Genomic DNA, 15896 nt, shown 5'->3' on the forward strand with positions numbered 1-15896 from the left:
TAAATGCCTTTCCCGTTTTTGTAGATCCCTCACTCTGGCTGTGCAATTGTATCGCAATGCGTGCTCTGTTTGTCCACAGATTGCACGTCATGCGCTGCTTGGCAACTCCATTGCCACACTCTTCGATGCCATCTCCAAGAGTTTTCAGGTGAGTCCCATTCGCGATTGCTCCCTCGACGTGCCGCGAACTTAACTTTTTCGCAAGTGTTGCCATAAAAATGTCGCCAATCTGTCGCCTCTTTGTGTTGCCATGGAACGCATCCAAATCGTAATTCCCCAATTGCGTCGCTCGCTTTAAACTTGGCTCGCGCTTTTGGTCATTGCCTTGTGCTTCCTCTGCTCTCCTTCTGCTGCCCTGCGTGTCCTGCCTCTTATCCACTTAACACTTGGCGGCGCTGCTTTGCTCATTCTTTTTATGTGATATACCTATAAAAAGTATGCGAGCCGATTGTAGGGTATTGTATTAAGTTTGAACTCTGAGATTAGGGATATTAGTGTTTTAGGTTTAAACTTTTTTAAATATTTGTTGAAGAAAGAAGAGGAAAACGTTTCAAGATTGATTATTTGTATATTTATTTTAATATTTAATATAAATAATTTTATGAATTCAAAAAATGATATGCTCTGAAATTTTGAAGTATTATTATTATTTGTTGAAAATGAGATTAGAATATTAGATGTTAAGGATAATTCGTTAAAAAGTCATTTTTTCTATAGTTTATTATTTCGTAAATATTTCCTGAGTAACAATGAGTATCTGAATTTTACTACTATCCAAACTTACTTATCATTCAATTTCGAATGTAGGGTATTTAAAAGTCGCATACTCGGTCACTTCTGTGTAAACAGCTATTCTCTTCAACTTGGCAAGTTTTAAAGTTTATTGTTCTCGTATTTTGCTCGCTTGTTTATTTGCCATTTCTTTGACGCTTTTGTTGGTATTCATTTTATTTATTTATTTTTATTTTTTGCCTTCTGCCTTGCTTTTCTTTTGTGTGGCATTTTTATTCGAATTTTATTTACTGGCCGTGGCGTCCTCTTTGACGCTTGGCCTATAAATTCGTCTGTAACTAGCCGCCGCCTCTCTTCCGATTGCCCGTTTTTCAATCCCCACCTCCCCGCTCTGCTCAATGTGTTTGGTATCCACAATTTGTCAGCATTTGGCTGTCAAGTTTTGCGTGTGCTTTTTTATGCTTTTATTTACATTTATGCACATAAATGTTTATTGTATATGTGTTTGCGGCCTGCTGTTAAATCAATCGTTAAAATGCGTAAAAAGCCACTCTTATTTTTATACCCTGTAGTCCAATTTGCAAAATGGGTGCTAATGACTAACAGGTTAGCTTTGTAGCAGGCAGTTTAATTCTGTAATAAGCGTTTAGTTTTAAAGCATGTCACAACATTTGCGTAGCAATCAGCAAAGATCAGTCATTGGTATGTAGAGCAAATACTTTATAGCAGCTAGCTTTTATCGCACAGCAAAGAAAAGCAGCGCAGCGATATAGCTGTAAATTGCATTGTTAGTGTTATCTCTGTTTGGAAAGCGGTTTTAACTGTAGAGAGTGTGTGAGCAATATTACAAGCTCTTTTTTTGCAGGGTATCCTTTGGACGCATATTCTTGTCAGCAGCTTTTTCATTGTTCTTCATCGTTATCATTGTTGTTGTTTTTTATTCTATAAAATATATTTTTACTACGGCGTCGGTCGCACTTTCGTCGTTGTTGTTGTTACCTTGGCTCGTGTTTATTGTCGTGCTTTGTCTACATCTCCCCTGCTCCCTCTCTCCACTTAATACTCATCGCTTACTTTGGCTGATGGATCAGCGCGCACGCCGCTTGTCATGTAATCAAGAAGAAGAGGAGAAAGAAGCAGAGGCAGCAGAAGGAGAGATAAAGAACGCGTCGCGTAAAAAACATCAATTAACATTTTGATTGATGTGAATGCTCAGCGCATTTGTTGTTCATGTTGTTATTGTTGTTGCTGCTGTTAACTTTTATAATTAATTTGAACACACACGAAAAATGTCGCTTAACGCCGCAAAGCATGCAACAATTGTGCTGCAACTAAAGCAGCAGCAGCAACAACAACAATACCAACTACTCGAAAGTCCATTGACACGTTTTGACTTTTGATTCGTTTTTTGTTTTCTGAGCTTTTTGCTGTTTGCTTTCGTTCACAATTTGTTGCCGTTGTCGTCTCCCTATTTTGCAGTTACCCGAAGAAAAATCACCACAACATCCGGTCGAGTTATCCACGGAGCTAATGCTGGCATGCACCGAGGCGCTATCATCGAGCTATGTCAAGAAAAACACCCACCCTAAAGTCCCGGAACGCCTACCGGACATGATAAAGTGAGTACAACAACAAGAAATTTACTACTACCTACAACAACTACAAGTTTACACTGCACACACATACACAAACTCAAGCAGCATGGAGGGGAAATGTGCTTGAGTTCGAAAACCCAATTCGAATATGCGTGACTTACACTGCAGCGTGTGTGCTAGAGTGAGCCAGCGTTAGTGCTGTGCAGGGGCGTGTCAATATTGTGCGAGTGCGACAACTAGTCTGTACTCGCGTATGTATGTACTGTATGTGCGCAAGTGTGTGACGACTGCATGGTGAAGTGACTGTCAAACTGTCAGGCAGCCAAGGCTGTTTACGATGCGGTAGTGGCTGTCAAACTGTGCACTCTTTCTTGTTTGAGCAAGTGCAGCGCCATTGTTGTTGCTCTTCCTATTATTATTATTATTGTTATTGTTGTTTGCTGGGGCGCTTTCAACACTCGCTCGCTAACTTTTCGCCTCTACGTTTTTATGACTGCGCCGTTTTACAGTTGCCGCTGCTGCTGATGCTGCAACTTGAAGGCATTGTTGTTGCTTTAATTTTTGGGGCAACAACTTTAATGTTTTTCTTTAATTTGTGCTCTCGCTTCGTGCTGTAGAAGTTTTGGGTGTATGTATGTGTGAGCGATATTTTGGGCAGTGCAAAAGTTTTAATCGAATTTTTGTTGTTATTACCCAAACAGACAAACACACACACACACACACACAAATATACGCATACACGCAGAGAAGCCTCCGCAGTCGCCATTTTGTTTATTTTCATACAAATTGAATTTCACATACATTTGTATATTTTGTGTGTGCGCGACTGTTGTATGTGTGTGTGTGTGTGCAAGTTTTTGTGTGTTCTCTTTTCATTGTTACAACTAAAAAAAGAACTTTGTTATTATGCATTTTTCCCAGCTAACGTTTTTGTTATTTTCGTTTTCGTTTTTTTTTTTCGACCATTTGCTGGTTTTCTTGTTGTCATTTTAGCTGGCTTTTGTTTTGCTGCGGTACGCTACTGAAAACATTTTGTTTATCCTTTGTGTGCACCGTCCGTCCGCCCGCACTCTGCTTCTTTTACCCCCCCTCGTTGCTGCTGCTGCTTCGTCGTTTTTCTAGTTCTTTTTGTTGATCAATTTTCGTTTGTTTATGTTTTCAATTTGCTTACAAAAGCTTTTCGTTTATTTTATTAGCAACCGCCGCCATTGTGTTTTCTCTTTCTCTCTCTCTCTTCAGCTCTCTGGCGAGTGCGTTGCTATTGTAGTTGTACGTTGTTGTTCTTGTTGCTCGCCTTCTATTTTTTCACTTTTTAGTGTAGCGCGCTTTTCGGCGCTCAATTCAATTACAAAGCGTTGTGTTTTCTATTCTCTTCTGTCGCTGCTTCTTCTATCTGCTTACCATTTACTGCAAAATCAAATTTCTTTGACTATAATTTCCTCCTCTCCCCCTCTTTGCGCTCAACACAATACGTTGCTCCATTTTGGCGAAAAAAGTGTACAAAAAAGCAAAGAGAAATTCAATTCGCCGCACTTGAATGGGAAGCCAACCCTCCGCACTCCGCCCTCAGTACCTCCTCCCACTTCATCTATTTTCACGATTTTCTTCTGGTTGCTTCGTAATTCAATTGAAGCATTTGGGAGACCAACTGCTGCTCCTCTAGCCAGCCAATCTACGTGCAGTTTTCCTTTCTTTACTTGCTTTTTTTCCAGCTGCATAATTTAATTTTTGTTTACTTTTAATTGCCAAAGAAAGGAGTAAAGGAGGAGTTGGAGGGGGGAAGCAGTTGTAGAAATGTAACTCAAATTTGATTTCAATTTGTGCAAAGTTTTCTTTCCAAATTTTTGCTGCTTCAATTTACTTTGACTTTGCTTAAACTTTAATAATTAATGCATAAAAATAATTTGGTTTCTCTTTATATGTATGTGTGTGTGTGTGTGTGTATGTGTATGACCCAGTCGCCCACTTTGGGATTTAGCTGCATCATCAGCATGCTAATCTTCCACCTACTGGTTTTGATATTTTGGCCACATTTCTTCGTCCTTTTTGCCAGATTTGTTGTTGGTGTTCTTTGCTCTGCTATTTTTCCAGCTTTTCACATATTCTAACCAGGTTTTTGCGTATTCTATTTTCATGTCAAACGAATTTAGCAAAAATATGACGAGCATCCATTTTCTAAATTTAATTGAATTGAATTCAATGAATGTATTTTTCACTAAATGCAGTCGAGTTTTAAATTCAATATACGAAATAGAAATATTTATTTTTATAACATTTTATATTTTTGATAAATTTATTTCAACTGCATTGAACTGAAATATGCTGAAATATTTGTTGACAGTTTGAAGTTGATGTTTGGAAATTCATATTTTATAAATATGAAAGAGGTTTTCATTTGGCATATCTATAAAACTGCAAATGGGCAAATTAATACATATTTTTTTGAATACTAAAATCTATTTCTCTTTTAAAAATGTTGATATAAAATATATTTGGTTATATGGATTTCTTTAAAAATTTCTTGTATCAACAAATTAAAGAATCCTTGAGTGCCTTCTTTGACTTTGAAGTATTCTTGATTTATTGCTTAAAATACACATTGTATTTCTACTCAATTTGAACATTTTAAATTTATGACCAGTATTCTCATTCGTACTCTGTTTTAACCTGGCTTAACTTCTTGGTGCCCTCATCAAAGCTTTCCCGCTCCCCAATCCTGACAATTATTTATCCTTGAACCGTATCAAATTTGATTTCTCAAATATACTTTCCAGCAGCGTGTGTGAGTGTTGTTAGTGTTCTACCTTTTTTTATTACAATGTAATTGATTCATAATTAATCAACATAATCATTAGGCAGATCAACCCCTCGTTCAGTTTTCGCTCCCAACTCCCGCAACTGGAATAAAAAAGCAAATACATTTTAATCATCGTCTGATCATCAATTTCAAGGCGTTGTCTGCCTAAACAAATGCCCAAAAAATAGAGCAGCGGAGAGCGAAAGTAGGTAAAGGCAATCATAACGATGATTTGACACGCGATAAGGCGCACACGAAACAGCAGAGCTCTTCCTCCTCTTCCTCTTTTTCATAAATAGACGAGTAGCATCCGCATCCGCATCCGTAACGGCAGCAACAGCAACAGCAGCAGCAGCCACATCCTCCGCCTATAGCAACCCCCTGTAGGACAATCAACCCCCCCCCTTCCTCTTGTTCTCTGCTGCTTGCTGTCATAATGAAATATGCATACAGCGAAAAGTGGTAACCAGAAGAGTTGAAATGAGAAGCGAAGTCTGTGATTCTCTGTCTGTATCTGTTTCTGTTTCTGTTGCTGTTGCTGATTCAGTTTCAGCTACAGCTTCTGCTTCAACTTTTGCGCCGCGTGTCCTTTTGTTTGGGTTATCAACAAGAGGACAACACGCTGAGTCGACTCCTGTGACCGTCTCTCTCCTGCTGTTGTGCAGTTAATTTAATTACCCTTTAAGTAACCATATCGAATGGCCATTTGGAGTTGCGCCTGCCTCTGCCTGCCAGTTGGGACTCCATCTCCCTCTCCCCTCATCTGTCCTTTCCCCGGCTCAGTCTCATTGGCAACTTCTCATGCACTTTACAGTTTCGTCCCGTCCTTAACTTTGCCTCAATTACAAGCGGCTCCTAGCAGCAACAGCAACAGCAGCTCAGACCCCATTTGAACCCAGAAACTCAGACTCCAAAACGACGCTCTCTCCACACACACATTCTCGCTCACACACGTGCTGTGGGTTTTATTTTACCATTTGCCAACGTCATGGACATATTAGTGCAACTATTTAGTTGCCACCACACACACACACACGGCCGCTCCCTGACGCTGTCCCTGTTCCTACCCATGCCACCAATGATACCTCACTACCGCAACTGTTACACTGAAAAATTTGGGTATATACTACAAATATTTTCCAATATGTTGATCAGATAACTCATCAATATTATTATTATATATCTGATGATTTATTTTGTAATGTGTAATGTGAATCTAAAGATCATATTGAAAAAATTTTTGCTCCAAACTGTTCAAATTTTGTTCAGTTTTTTATTTATTTCCATTGTTGATCAGATAACTTGCATCTATATTGTGTTTTAGCTGATGATTTATTTTGTAATATGTAATGTAAATCTAAAGATCATATGGAATGAATTTTCGCTCCAAACTCTGCAAATTTTATTCAGATTTTTTTTATTCATTCATTTCCATTTAATTTTGTAGTTATTTTACAATTCGTTTCAAGTCTTGATTTTAAATCAAATTTTCAGCTGTACTTTGATTATTTTTGAGTTTGCAAATCAACTTTTATTTCATAATAAAGTACGAGAAATAACTTTAGTTTATTTCTTGTTTGAAGCTTATAATTTGTTGATTTTGTATTTAGTTTTAATATGGCAAACACTTTATTCTTATTCCTATTGCATTTGTATATATTTTACTTGTGTTTTTTTAAAAGATATTTTTTTCTTTATACATTTTTCTAATAATATTCTTCATATGATATTTAAGTGTAATCTTTTTAATGAAATTTCTGCTAGTTTGATAAATTCGATTAACCTTTTGTCTAATATAAATTATGGATTCGAACTTTACAGATTTTGTTCAGTGTAATCATTGCCCTTCTGTTGCTGCTGCTGCTGCTCCTGCTGCAGTGTCTCGTCCTGTCGTATTCATTTCAAGCGTTCGCCTTTGTTCGTTTTTGCTTGCTGTTGTTGCTAGAATAGAATTGTTGTTGCTGCTGTTTGTTGTGCATTTAATATCCGATTTCATTTTTTTGTTGATTCTTTTTGACAATGGGCGCAGGCATTGAACACTTCTTAGGCTGATACCCCTCCTCCCTCCCTCTCTATCCACTGCCCCCGTCCCCCAATTCGCTATTGTCCTTGTTGGCGGCAGCGAGAAAGTTTTCTATTTGCTTAGTGCGCGATGTGTATTTATTTTGTTTTCGTCCTTTTGTTTCCCCTGCCGCTGATGCCGCGACGTCGTTCTAAATCAAAATATTGACTCTCAACGGCGTGTTTATTGATCCTGCCTTCTGTCACAGCCTTTGCAGTCGATAGGCAAGGCCTAAGTTACCCTCTTGTAGCAGTCAGCTTTTGTCCAAGTAATGCTCATATTTCTGCAGTCTTTTACACTGCTGTAGCACTCAGCTTTTGTCCATGCACTGCTCATATTTCGCGGGTCTATTCGTAATGAAATCTCCTTGGTTAAATTGCAACTCCTGCAGAATCTGCATGTTACAATATAATTGAATTCAAATCACGAAACTGTCACAAAACTAATCAGAGTTGTCATCTTTGTAACAGTAGCCGACAGTTAACAACAGCAGTAAGGGCAGCACCCTTCCCTCTTCATTCGTCTCTCTTCCCCACTCCTGTGTACACCCTCAACTCTCAATTGCAGTGCATTCCTCCCCGGGTACGCTTCATCTGTTCATTTTCGACATTCAAACTGTCAAAAAGTCAGCATCAATTACAGTTACAGAGACATCACAGCCCAACACAGAGAATGCGATAGAACACTACACGAGAAATAGATAGAGAGAAAGGGCCAGAGAGAGAGAGAGAGTTAGAGTGAGAACAGCTCAAAGAAGTTAGCTTCAGATTTGCATCAAAATGCATTTGGACATATATGGACGTAGGTCAGCAAAAACAGCCAAAAGTTGCCAAAATACAAAAGCAAAAATGGAGCTCTCAAAATGCGAGAGTCTACTGATCAAATTGTCCGATCAAATAGAAGAAGAGTTGTTGAAGATCGTTGAAGTTGTCGATGCTTATTCAAAAGTATTTTTCTCTAATTTAGTTGTTAGGAGAAAAAAAGTAGAATTTTTATTAAATTGTCTGAGAAGTACTTTTAATATAATTTATAAGAATAAATTTATATAAAATTATAGTAATCTTATATTATTATAATCTCATATTATTATTTTGTTGTTGTAGTAAGAATATAGATAATACAGCTGAATCCATAAACACATTTTTCTTTTTTAATATTTTATAAATTTCAATACTAATCATGAAGTATAGAATAGGAAATTTAAATGACTAAAGAACAATTCTACACTTATAGTTGTAGTTGAATCAAATCGAGTTATTAATTATGATATAGGTTCATAGGTAATCAAACTGAAATAATTGTGATATGTATATCAAATTGAAAGCACCCTTAGGAAACATTTGATTAGATTATTATAACATCATTGAAATTGTTTGCTTTATGGCCGCAATATGTGCGGATATTTAAATATGATGTGATGTTTATTTCCCGCTGGAAATGCAACAATCACCCCTCGATGGAAGTGTGCAAGGTTGAACTGAACGGGGAAGGGGATAGGAAAAGGGGTTATATGCAAAAGTCTGACATATGCGCTGACATTTTGCATGCAAAAAGGCGCAGCAGCATTCTCGAATGCTCTCTTGAACCACTCCTCCTCCTCCTCCTCTCTCGGCTGCCCTTGTCTATCAGTGATGATAGTGCCGCCTGCTTTTCTCCTCCTCCTCCTCCTCCTCCCCTGGAATGTTCAGTTGCATGTCAAAAGTTTGATGAGTGCCTGTCCAGCGCCGCATGTCAAAGGTAACGAACGGGCCGAGGTAGCGGGAAAGGGAGAGGAATGGAAGTCGGCTTTTGGGCTATTGAATTACGTAGAGTCCGTGCGGAGTTTCAGATCTTTTGAGTGCATGCGCTTTGATTTTGGCTTGTTGCCTGTTGTTGTTCACTCAGCTTTATTTTTTTTCTTCTTTTTATTTTTACCACTCGAGGGAATATTAACCAAACCAACCAGCGAACCGAACCAACCACCCACCAAGTAGGCCAGCCAGATCTTAGGTGACATATGTAAAATGTGTAAAGTGCAGCCTCAGTGCCAGTTACAGTTAATTTAATGCTCGTCAGGCACTCATCTGATGATGAGGATGAGTCGTTGCTCTTCTTGTTGCACCCTCAACAGCAGTCTATGCTGTGCCATTATTGTACCCTATATTCATGGAGCAAACGTGCGCTGATAGACTATTTGATTTCTTCTTTTGTGTCAGTCGGTCTGCCCGTCTGTGCTGTACTTTGAATGTAAAGACCGCTTAGACTAAAGTCCTTCCGTCCAGCCGTCTTTCCGCTTGTTTAAATGATCAGATCATTCAGACTATTAAAGTTAAGATTCATAATACAATCCTAATTTATAATTCATAGCTTTTTCATCAATAGAAAGTTCTGATTTAGCTGGATATAGAATTAGTTATCCGTCTGCCCGTCTGTCCGCTTGTTTCAGGGAACAGATCATTCCGCCTATTAAAGTTAAGATCTATAATGCAATCCTAACTAATAATTCTTTGCTTTTTCATCAATAGAAAGTGCAGCTTTAGCCAAAGGTTACATTATTCTTTATAAACAGTTATTAAAAATGAAATCTAAAGCAGTCTAGGGTATCTCTCAGTCATTCATTCTCCGCCCTGTTGTTCTTTGTCTGCATTTCCAAACAAGCACATTATCTATGAAGAGTTTTAGTGCGCGACCAGCGAGCGAGCGCATCAGTCAATCAAACGGCAATTGTGAGGGCTTAGCACAGTGGTTATCTTCAGTATTCGCCCAAGGGCGGACTTAGCAACCCCGTCTCTTCACTCCTTGCTTTGCCTCAATGCAGTCAACCCCTGTTCTGCTGGTGCAAATTAACACGCTAAGCACTTGAATGCGCCAAATGTGGCGTGAGTAATGCCCTCAAGTGGCCGACAGATGGCGCACATTACAAGCCACTAATCCAATGCGCCTAAAAATGTGGATGAGTAGTGTTCGTCTTCGCCCACTAAAAAAAAAATGCTGTTAAAATTTATGACAAAAACTAAAAATCTTGCATTGTATTCCATCTTGGAGGTCTCGTAAGTTCCAGTCCATAATCTTTTGCCTCCATCAATGCTTATGGCCATCGAATGCTATCCCTCCGCACGTTGGGCGCCATTTATGATTGCCAACTTAACATAAATTCTAATTTGATTTTGCCACTAAAGTGCCATAAGAACGCCATTTGACCATAGCATTGAGTTTGCTACCATTTCCCCATTCTCTTTTATAGAGTCATACTCGTATGACTCTGAAATGTTCCTCTCCTCTCCTCGCTCCTCGCTGCTACTTTTTCTCTTCTGCCACACAGCAGTTGCTTTGCGGACTGAGCCAGCCTTACGTTGGGCATAATTTTTTACGATGCTCGGCGACATATTCGCCATTTTCCACTTTCCACTTTTCACAAAAGCCAAATCACAGGCGCCCATTTCAGCGCTCAAACCATCATTTCTAGCTCCCTTACTGCCCTCCCCAGCTAGCACGTCTATTTGTGCTCTTTCTGTGTGAAAGGGTATGTCAACTTTGTTGTGTACTTTGCTGCAGGAAGGTAAAGAACTTAAAATGTGCTACTAATTATATTAAAACATTCAGTTTTAAAACAGGCTTTTAACTTACATATCTTAAAATAGTAATTCTATAAAAAAAGAATTATTTTGTTTGCTTCATAATTAGATTTCAGTTATTGATATTCATATTAATTTTTATTAAAATATGGTATTCTCTAGAGAATCTAATTTATTGAAAAATCTTTTTTGCTATTTATAATAATTCTCATTGAAATGTTCTGTAAGAATCACATTATTCCGCAACAGAAAACAGAATATATAAGAGTTCTATTCACCTGGGAAAACTTTTTCTCAGATTCCAGTTAACACTATTTTTAAATAGTAATTTATCTATAATATTTAACAGCAATATGTTTTCTTGTTCTTATATTGTAACAGTTCTTATATATATGGTATATTAACAGTTCTTTGTTGCTCAATTGTAGTATATTTGATTGTTCGGCTTGCTCTATCTTTTTTTCCGACCTGTTTTAATGCTGTTTTCGCCATGATTCCTTATGTGTAGCTATGGTTGTGGTTGCTACTGTTGTTGTAGTTGTTGTTGCTTTATATTATTATATGCACTTTTCTTTTACAAAATGGCGGCAAACGTCGCCAACGATGTGGTGATCCTGAGTTGCTGTTGTTGTTGTTGTGGTTGCCGTTATGTTTGCGGTTATTTGGCGCCATGTTTTTGCTGCCTCGCCTCGTTTGAGTTTTACGAGCGGCTTTACTTTTCGCAGCTATTTGGCGCTGGCTTTTTAACGGCCCCCATTGCCGTCATCCTCATCAACAACATCATCATCATCAGCAGCAGCAGAAGCAGTAGCAACAACTTCATTATTATCATCAGCATTATTGCGGCCCCACGTGTGTTGTCCATTTGGTGACGTTGATTTCTCGCTGTTGTCGTGCGGTAGGCAGAACTCCGTTTTGTCGCCCCCACCAACACCACCTCGCATCTCCTCCCTTCCTCTCTGCGCCTGTACAGCTGTGTCTCCTTTCGACGTCTGCTGCTTGCTGCTTCTTCCCCTCCTTTGTCTGCAACTTGGCCGTACTTTTGCTTTAGCCAAGTGACATTTCCCATATGGCAAAATCCGCTGCTGAAATTTTATTTTCAACGCTGCTGCTGCTCGGTAATTGAAGACGCACTGCAGCCCCTCTTCTCTCCTCTCCTGTTCCCTTTACTTCTCCCGACATCTCTGCTGCCAACTGTCTGTCAAAATATATATGGTAAAAACGTTTACCCCGTTCAGTTTTTCCTTGAGGCAAATGGAAAACGCTTTGGGTGGCGTTTCTTACTAAGAAAACAAGCGTCCAGACTTTAGTTGAACCCCAAAAAAAAGAGAAAAAGTATTAAGATCTCCCTGGAACTCTTTTTACGTTCTACGTTCTAGACTGACGTCGTCGTCGTCGTCGATGACATGTGGATGTCGAGTCTGAGACGCTGCTGATGCTGATGAATTTTCATTGAAAAGCGCTCGACAGCGATTTGTTGTGTGTCGTCTGTTGTGTGTGTGTGTGATTGCCACATCCGTATTTTTTATTTTCTTTTAATTTTTATTTTATTTTGTTTACTTGTTTTACGTTTTTTCGGCCTACCGCATATAGTATTATGATGATGATGATCGCATGTGTGACAGCGCAACATGCTGAGCTCATATTTCATTTGCATTTTTTTCGCGCACGGATTTCACTTGAAATTGAGCAATGCGATTTTTAGCAGCTACTTGACTAGAAGTTCTCCCTTGCCCTCCATCCCCTATCCCCGTTGCGCTTCTTCCCCTGTTATCCACACTTTAATGCGAATTTAATAGCTGGCAACACAAACAGAAAGCGAAGCATTGCTCATTTACGGCAAATGTCTTAATTTATTCATAAATTTTTTCGTTCGTTGTACATGTTTATTAGACTGTGTGTGTGTTGAGGGGTAAGGGCGGAAAATTGAAAAACCAGTCAACCCCTCAGACGAAGCTGAAACTGAAGCGAACGAAAGAGAGTCATGTGCATGTGCCTCAGCAATTTCCATGTTTTGATTTATGAATGATAATGCGCTGTGACATCCGCATGCCGAAGAGAAGCAGAAGCAGTCATTCATTCACTCATTCATTCATTCATTGCGCAGTTTTTAGGCATATGTCCGCATTGCGTTTAATTTGCATTAATGGGCGTGGTAATGGCCACCACAGTCATGTCCTTGGCCTCCTCCTGCTCCTGCTCCTGCCAATGTCTTTTTACAGATTTCCTTTTTGTTTTTTTTTTCGTTCATTTCTGTAGCGTTTAATGAGGCGCAGCGCTTTAAAATATTAGGTGAGGGGTGGCAATTGAGAGGCAACTGTCGCAAATTTATTTGCATTTCACTTCCAGAGTTACAGGACGAGCAAGAGGGGGGTAGAGGGCGTGGCGTTCGGCAATAAGTCAATAACAAATAATTGTCATATAAATAACCCTTCATTAATATATCAACTCTTCAGCATATGCGTATTTAGGGGCTTAACCCCTAATCTCCATGCTAAGTCAAAGGGGTTGTGTTTGTGTGTGTGTGTGTGTGCTTGGATGGGGTTGACATTTCAATAAATTATAAAGTAATCAGAATTTGATGCGCTATTAAGTCATATTGACCGAAACGGGGAGCTTTAGTTTTTCACTTTACGGGATTATTATTCATGCATATAGTAGTCCATTTTCGCGTAATCTTAATGTAAAGTTCTTCTTCACAGTTAATATAATAACTCCTATGGACTGCAATATAAATAATTTGCTGAATTTAAATGTAAATAATCTTTTTACCATGCATTAACATTTTAAAGTCATTTTGATTTATTTTGTTTCTAAATATTTTCAAAATAAATTCATTAGAGTGGAAATTTTCTTAAAGATGCAACGATTAAAATGAAAATCTGAAACAATTTACCAAGATGAATAACTTATTAAGATTCATACAACTAAATAAAATTATGTTGGAAAGGAATTTTCTTAAAGTCATACAACAATTAAACCTGAAATTTGAAAAAATCTGCAAAAATGAAAAACAGATTTAGTTTTTTAAGTGGTGAAGAAGGAATTTTATATAAAATTTACAAAAATTGAAATTAAAATCGCAAAAATTTGCGAAGAACAGATGAATTTGTATAGCACAAAATAAATGAAGGTAAAAAGAAAATAATCGAAGGGGAAGGGTATAAGAATATACTTAAGAGAGATATCTGGCATTAAGTAGCTTCTGCCAGAGTCATAAAATAGTGGAAACCTATTCAGATTCTTACTCAGCGAGTGGAGAGTATTTGGTATATAGCCAACGTTCTGGATGCATCGTTATCCATTTATTGCTCAACTCCATTATTGTTGGCTTTTTACGCATCGCTCTTGGCCGTTGTTTGTTGCTTATTTATTCGCATTCTTTTTGCTTAAATTCATGGCGCTTCGCTTGATAAGCGCTGGGGACTCGTGTCACCTGGCCGCATTATTTATGATGCGCCCAAAAGGCCAACACAACCACGCACACACACACACACACACACACACAGACACACGCAATCCTTTCGCTGCGGTTTCGCTAGCGTGGCTTCCATCTATCTGTCTCTTTCTATCGTTCGCTCTCTTCCATCTGCTGCTGTCGCTTTCGCTGCCTGCGGTTTGCGGTCATTCGCTGTGGCTGCTGTGTGGCGCCTGTCGCTGTCTCTTTTGCTCCACCGCGCTGCTGCTGCTGCTGATGACTTCTTCTCACCTCCCTCCCTCCCCTCGCTTTCCAACCAACTCTGCACGCTCTGTGAATCATTATGAACGCTAACCAAATTTGCTTGATTCGCATGTAAAAATGCATTTGCATTCATCAATTGACACGGCGAAAACCCGAAATTAATTATATTGTTGCTCTTATCTTTGGCTCCGTTCCCTCTCAACCCCCTCCACTCACTTCCCTTCTCCCTAGCTTCAGCATCAGCATCACTTTTGGCTCTTATCAAGGTGCGTCTGCTCTCACAGCTGTATTTTGTATTTTGTATTTATTTTTATTTCTGTTTCTGGTTTTGATTGCGCTTTTCCTTGCCCTTTTTCCAGTTTCCCCGTTTCCAACGCTCTCTTGTTACGCTTCTCACGTTGATTTGTGCAACATTTATTTTATTTAATTCGAATTTTACAACACGAATTGGGAAATCTCTTGACTCGACAGCTGGCGAAACCCATGTCCAATTTTTATGTTTTACTTAAAAAAACAAAATCAATTAAAAAAACTTTAGCTATGGTCTTGAAATGCTTTGATCCTTTGGCTGCATTTTTATTTTTCAAAATTTTGCGCTGTGGTCAATTTGATTGCAATTGTTGCTTCACCCTCCACTCGCTGTATAAATCGCCCTCCCTCTGCGCATTTATATAAGTAATAATCGCATAATACTCGTAATTGATGGCCTGTCATAGCTTCGGTAGCAGCAAGAGCAGTCGGACAAAGGGATAACTATAAGTAAGTGGGTTATTAGCGCCCCAGGATGTCCAAGGACCGCCCGTCTCGCCTGCAATGCAGCCATTGCAGGACACGAGCGTCTTGCTGTGAATTAGGGAGACGCACGTACGTCCTTCTTACTCCTCTTCTTGTTGTTGCTGCTGCTGTTGTTGTTGTTGTGGTGGGCGTTTCATATTAGTAATGCAAACACACACACAACAAGCCAGATTTACGCACGTTGAGTACTAACTGAAGAGTTCGACTGAGGTATACCCTGTAAAGGTTGTTTGAGGGTCTTATTTGTATAATATGGAGAAAGTGATTTATACTGATTTGATCTAAATTTTCATTTAAAGATGCGCATTTATGTAGAGACTTTTGTATTTTCGCAAAGTGTAAATTTAATACTCAAAAGTAATGTAGTACAATGTGTCTTTTTGTTTATGTGATAATGGTATTTTTAATATACTAAAATTAAAGTCAATAGAGGTAAAAGGGCATTTAAACAAATATTTAGTTTCTCACATTAGTTGCTTACAATATTTTTGTATTTATTGTCCATTTTATATTTTTTTTTTTCTACTTTTTTATAATGTTTAATAATGTGTCTTATTGTTATTGAGATAATGGTATTTTTAATATACTAAAATTGAAGTTAATAGAGCTTAAAGTGTGGGCCTTTAAACAAATATTTAGTTTCTCACATTAGTTGCTTACAATATTTTTGTATTATTTA

At 38.5% G+C, this 15896-nt stretch overlaps 1 protein-coding gene across 2 annotated transcripts in view; it reads left to right on the plus strand.

The window, feature by feature from the left end:
• LOC132796491 (S phase cyclin A-associated protein in the endoplasmic reticulum) overlaps positions 1-15896 on the plus strand; it is a 34842-nt gene that overhangs the window by 5662 nt on the left and 13284 nt on the right. For both annotated transcript variants that reach the window (XM_060807680.1, XM_060807688.1), the window contains exons 6-7: positions 25-148; positions 2212-2351. In XM_060807680.1, coding sequence (XP_060663663.1) covers positions 25-148; positions 2212-2351 — 264 coding nt within the window. The remainder of the gene's footprint in view (positions 1-24; positions 149-2211; positions 2352-15896) is intronic.

The sequence above is a fragment of the Drosophila nasuta genome, chromosome 2L, assembly GCF_023558535.2.
Source record: "Drosophila nasuta strain 15112-1781.00 chromosome 2L, ASM2355853v1, whole genome shotgun sequence".
NCBI classification, from domain to species: domain Eukaryota; kingdom Metazoa; phylum Arthropoda; class Insecta; order Diptera; family Drosophilidae; genus Drosophila; species Drosophila nasuta.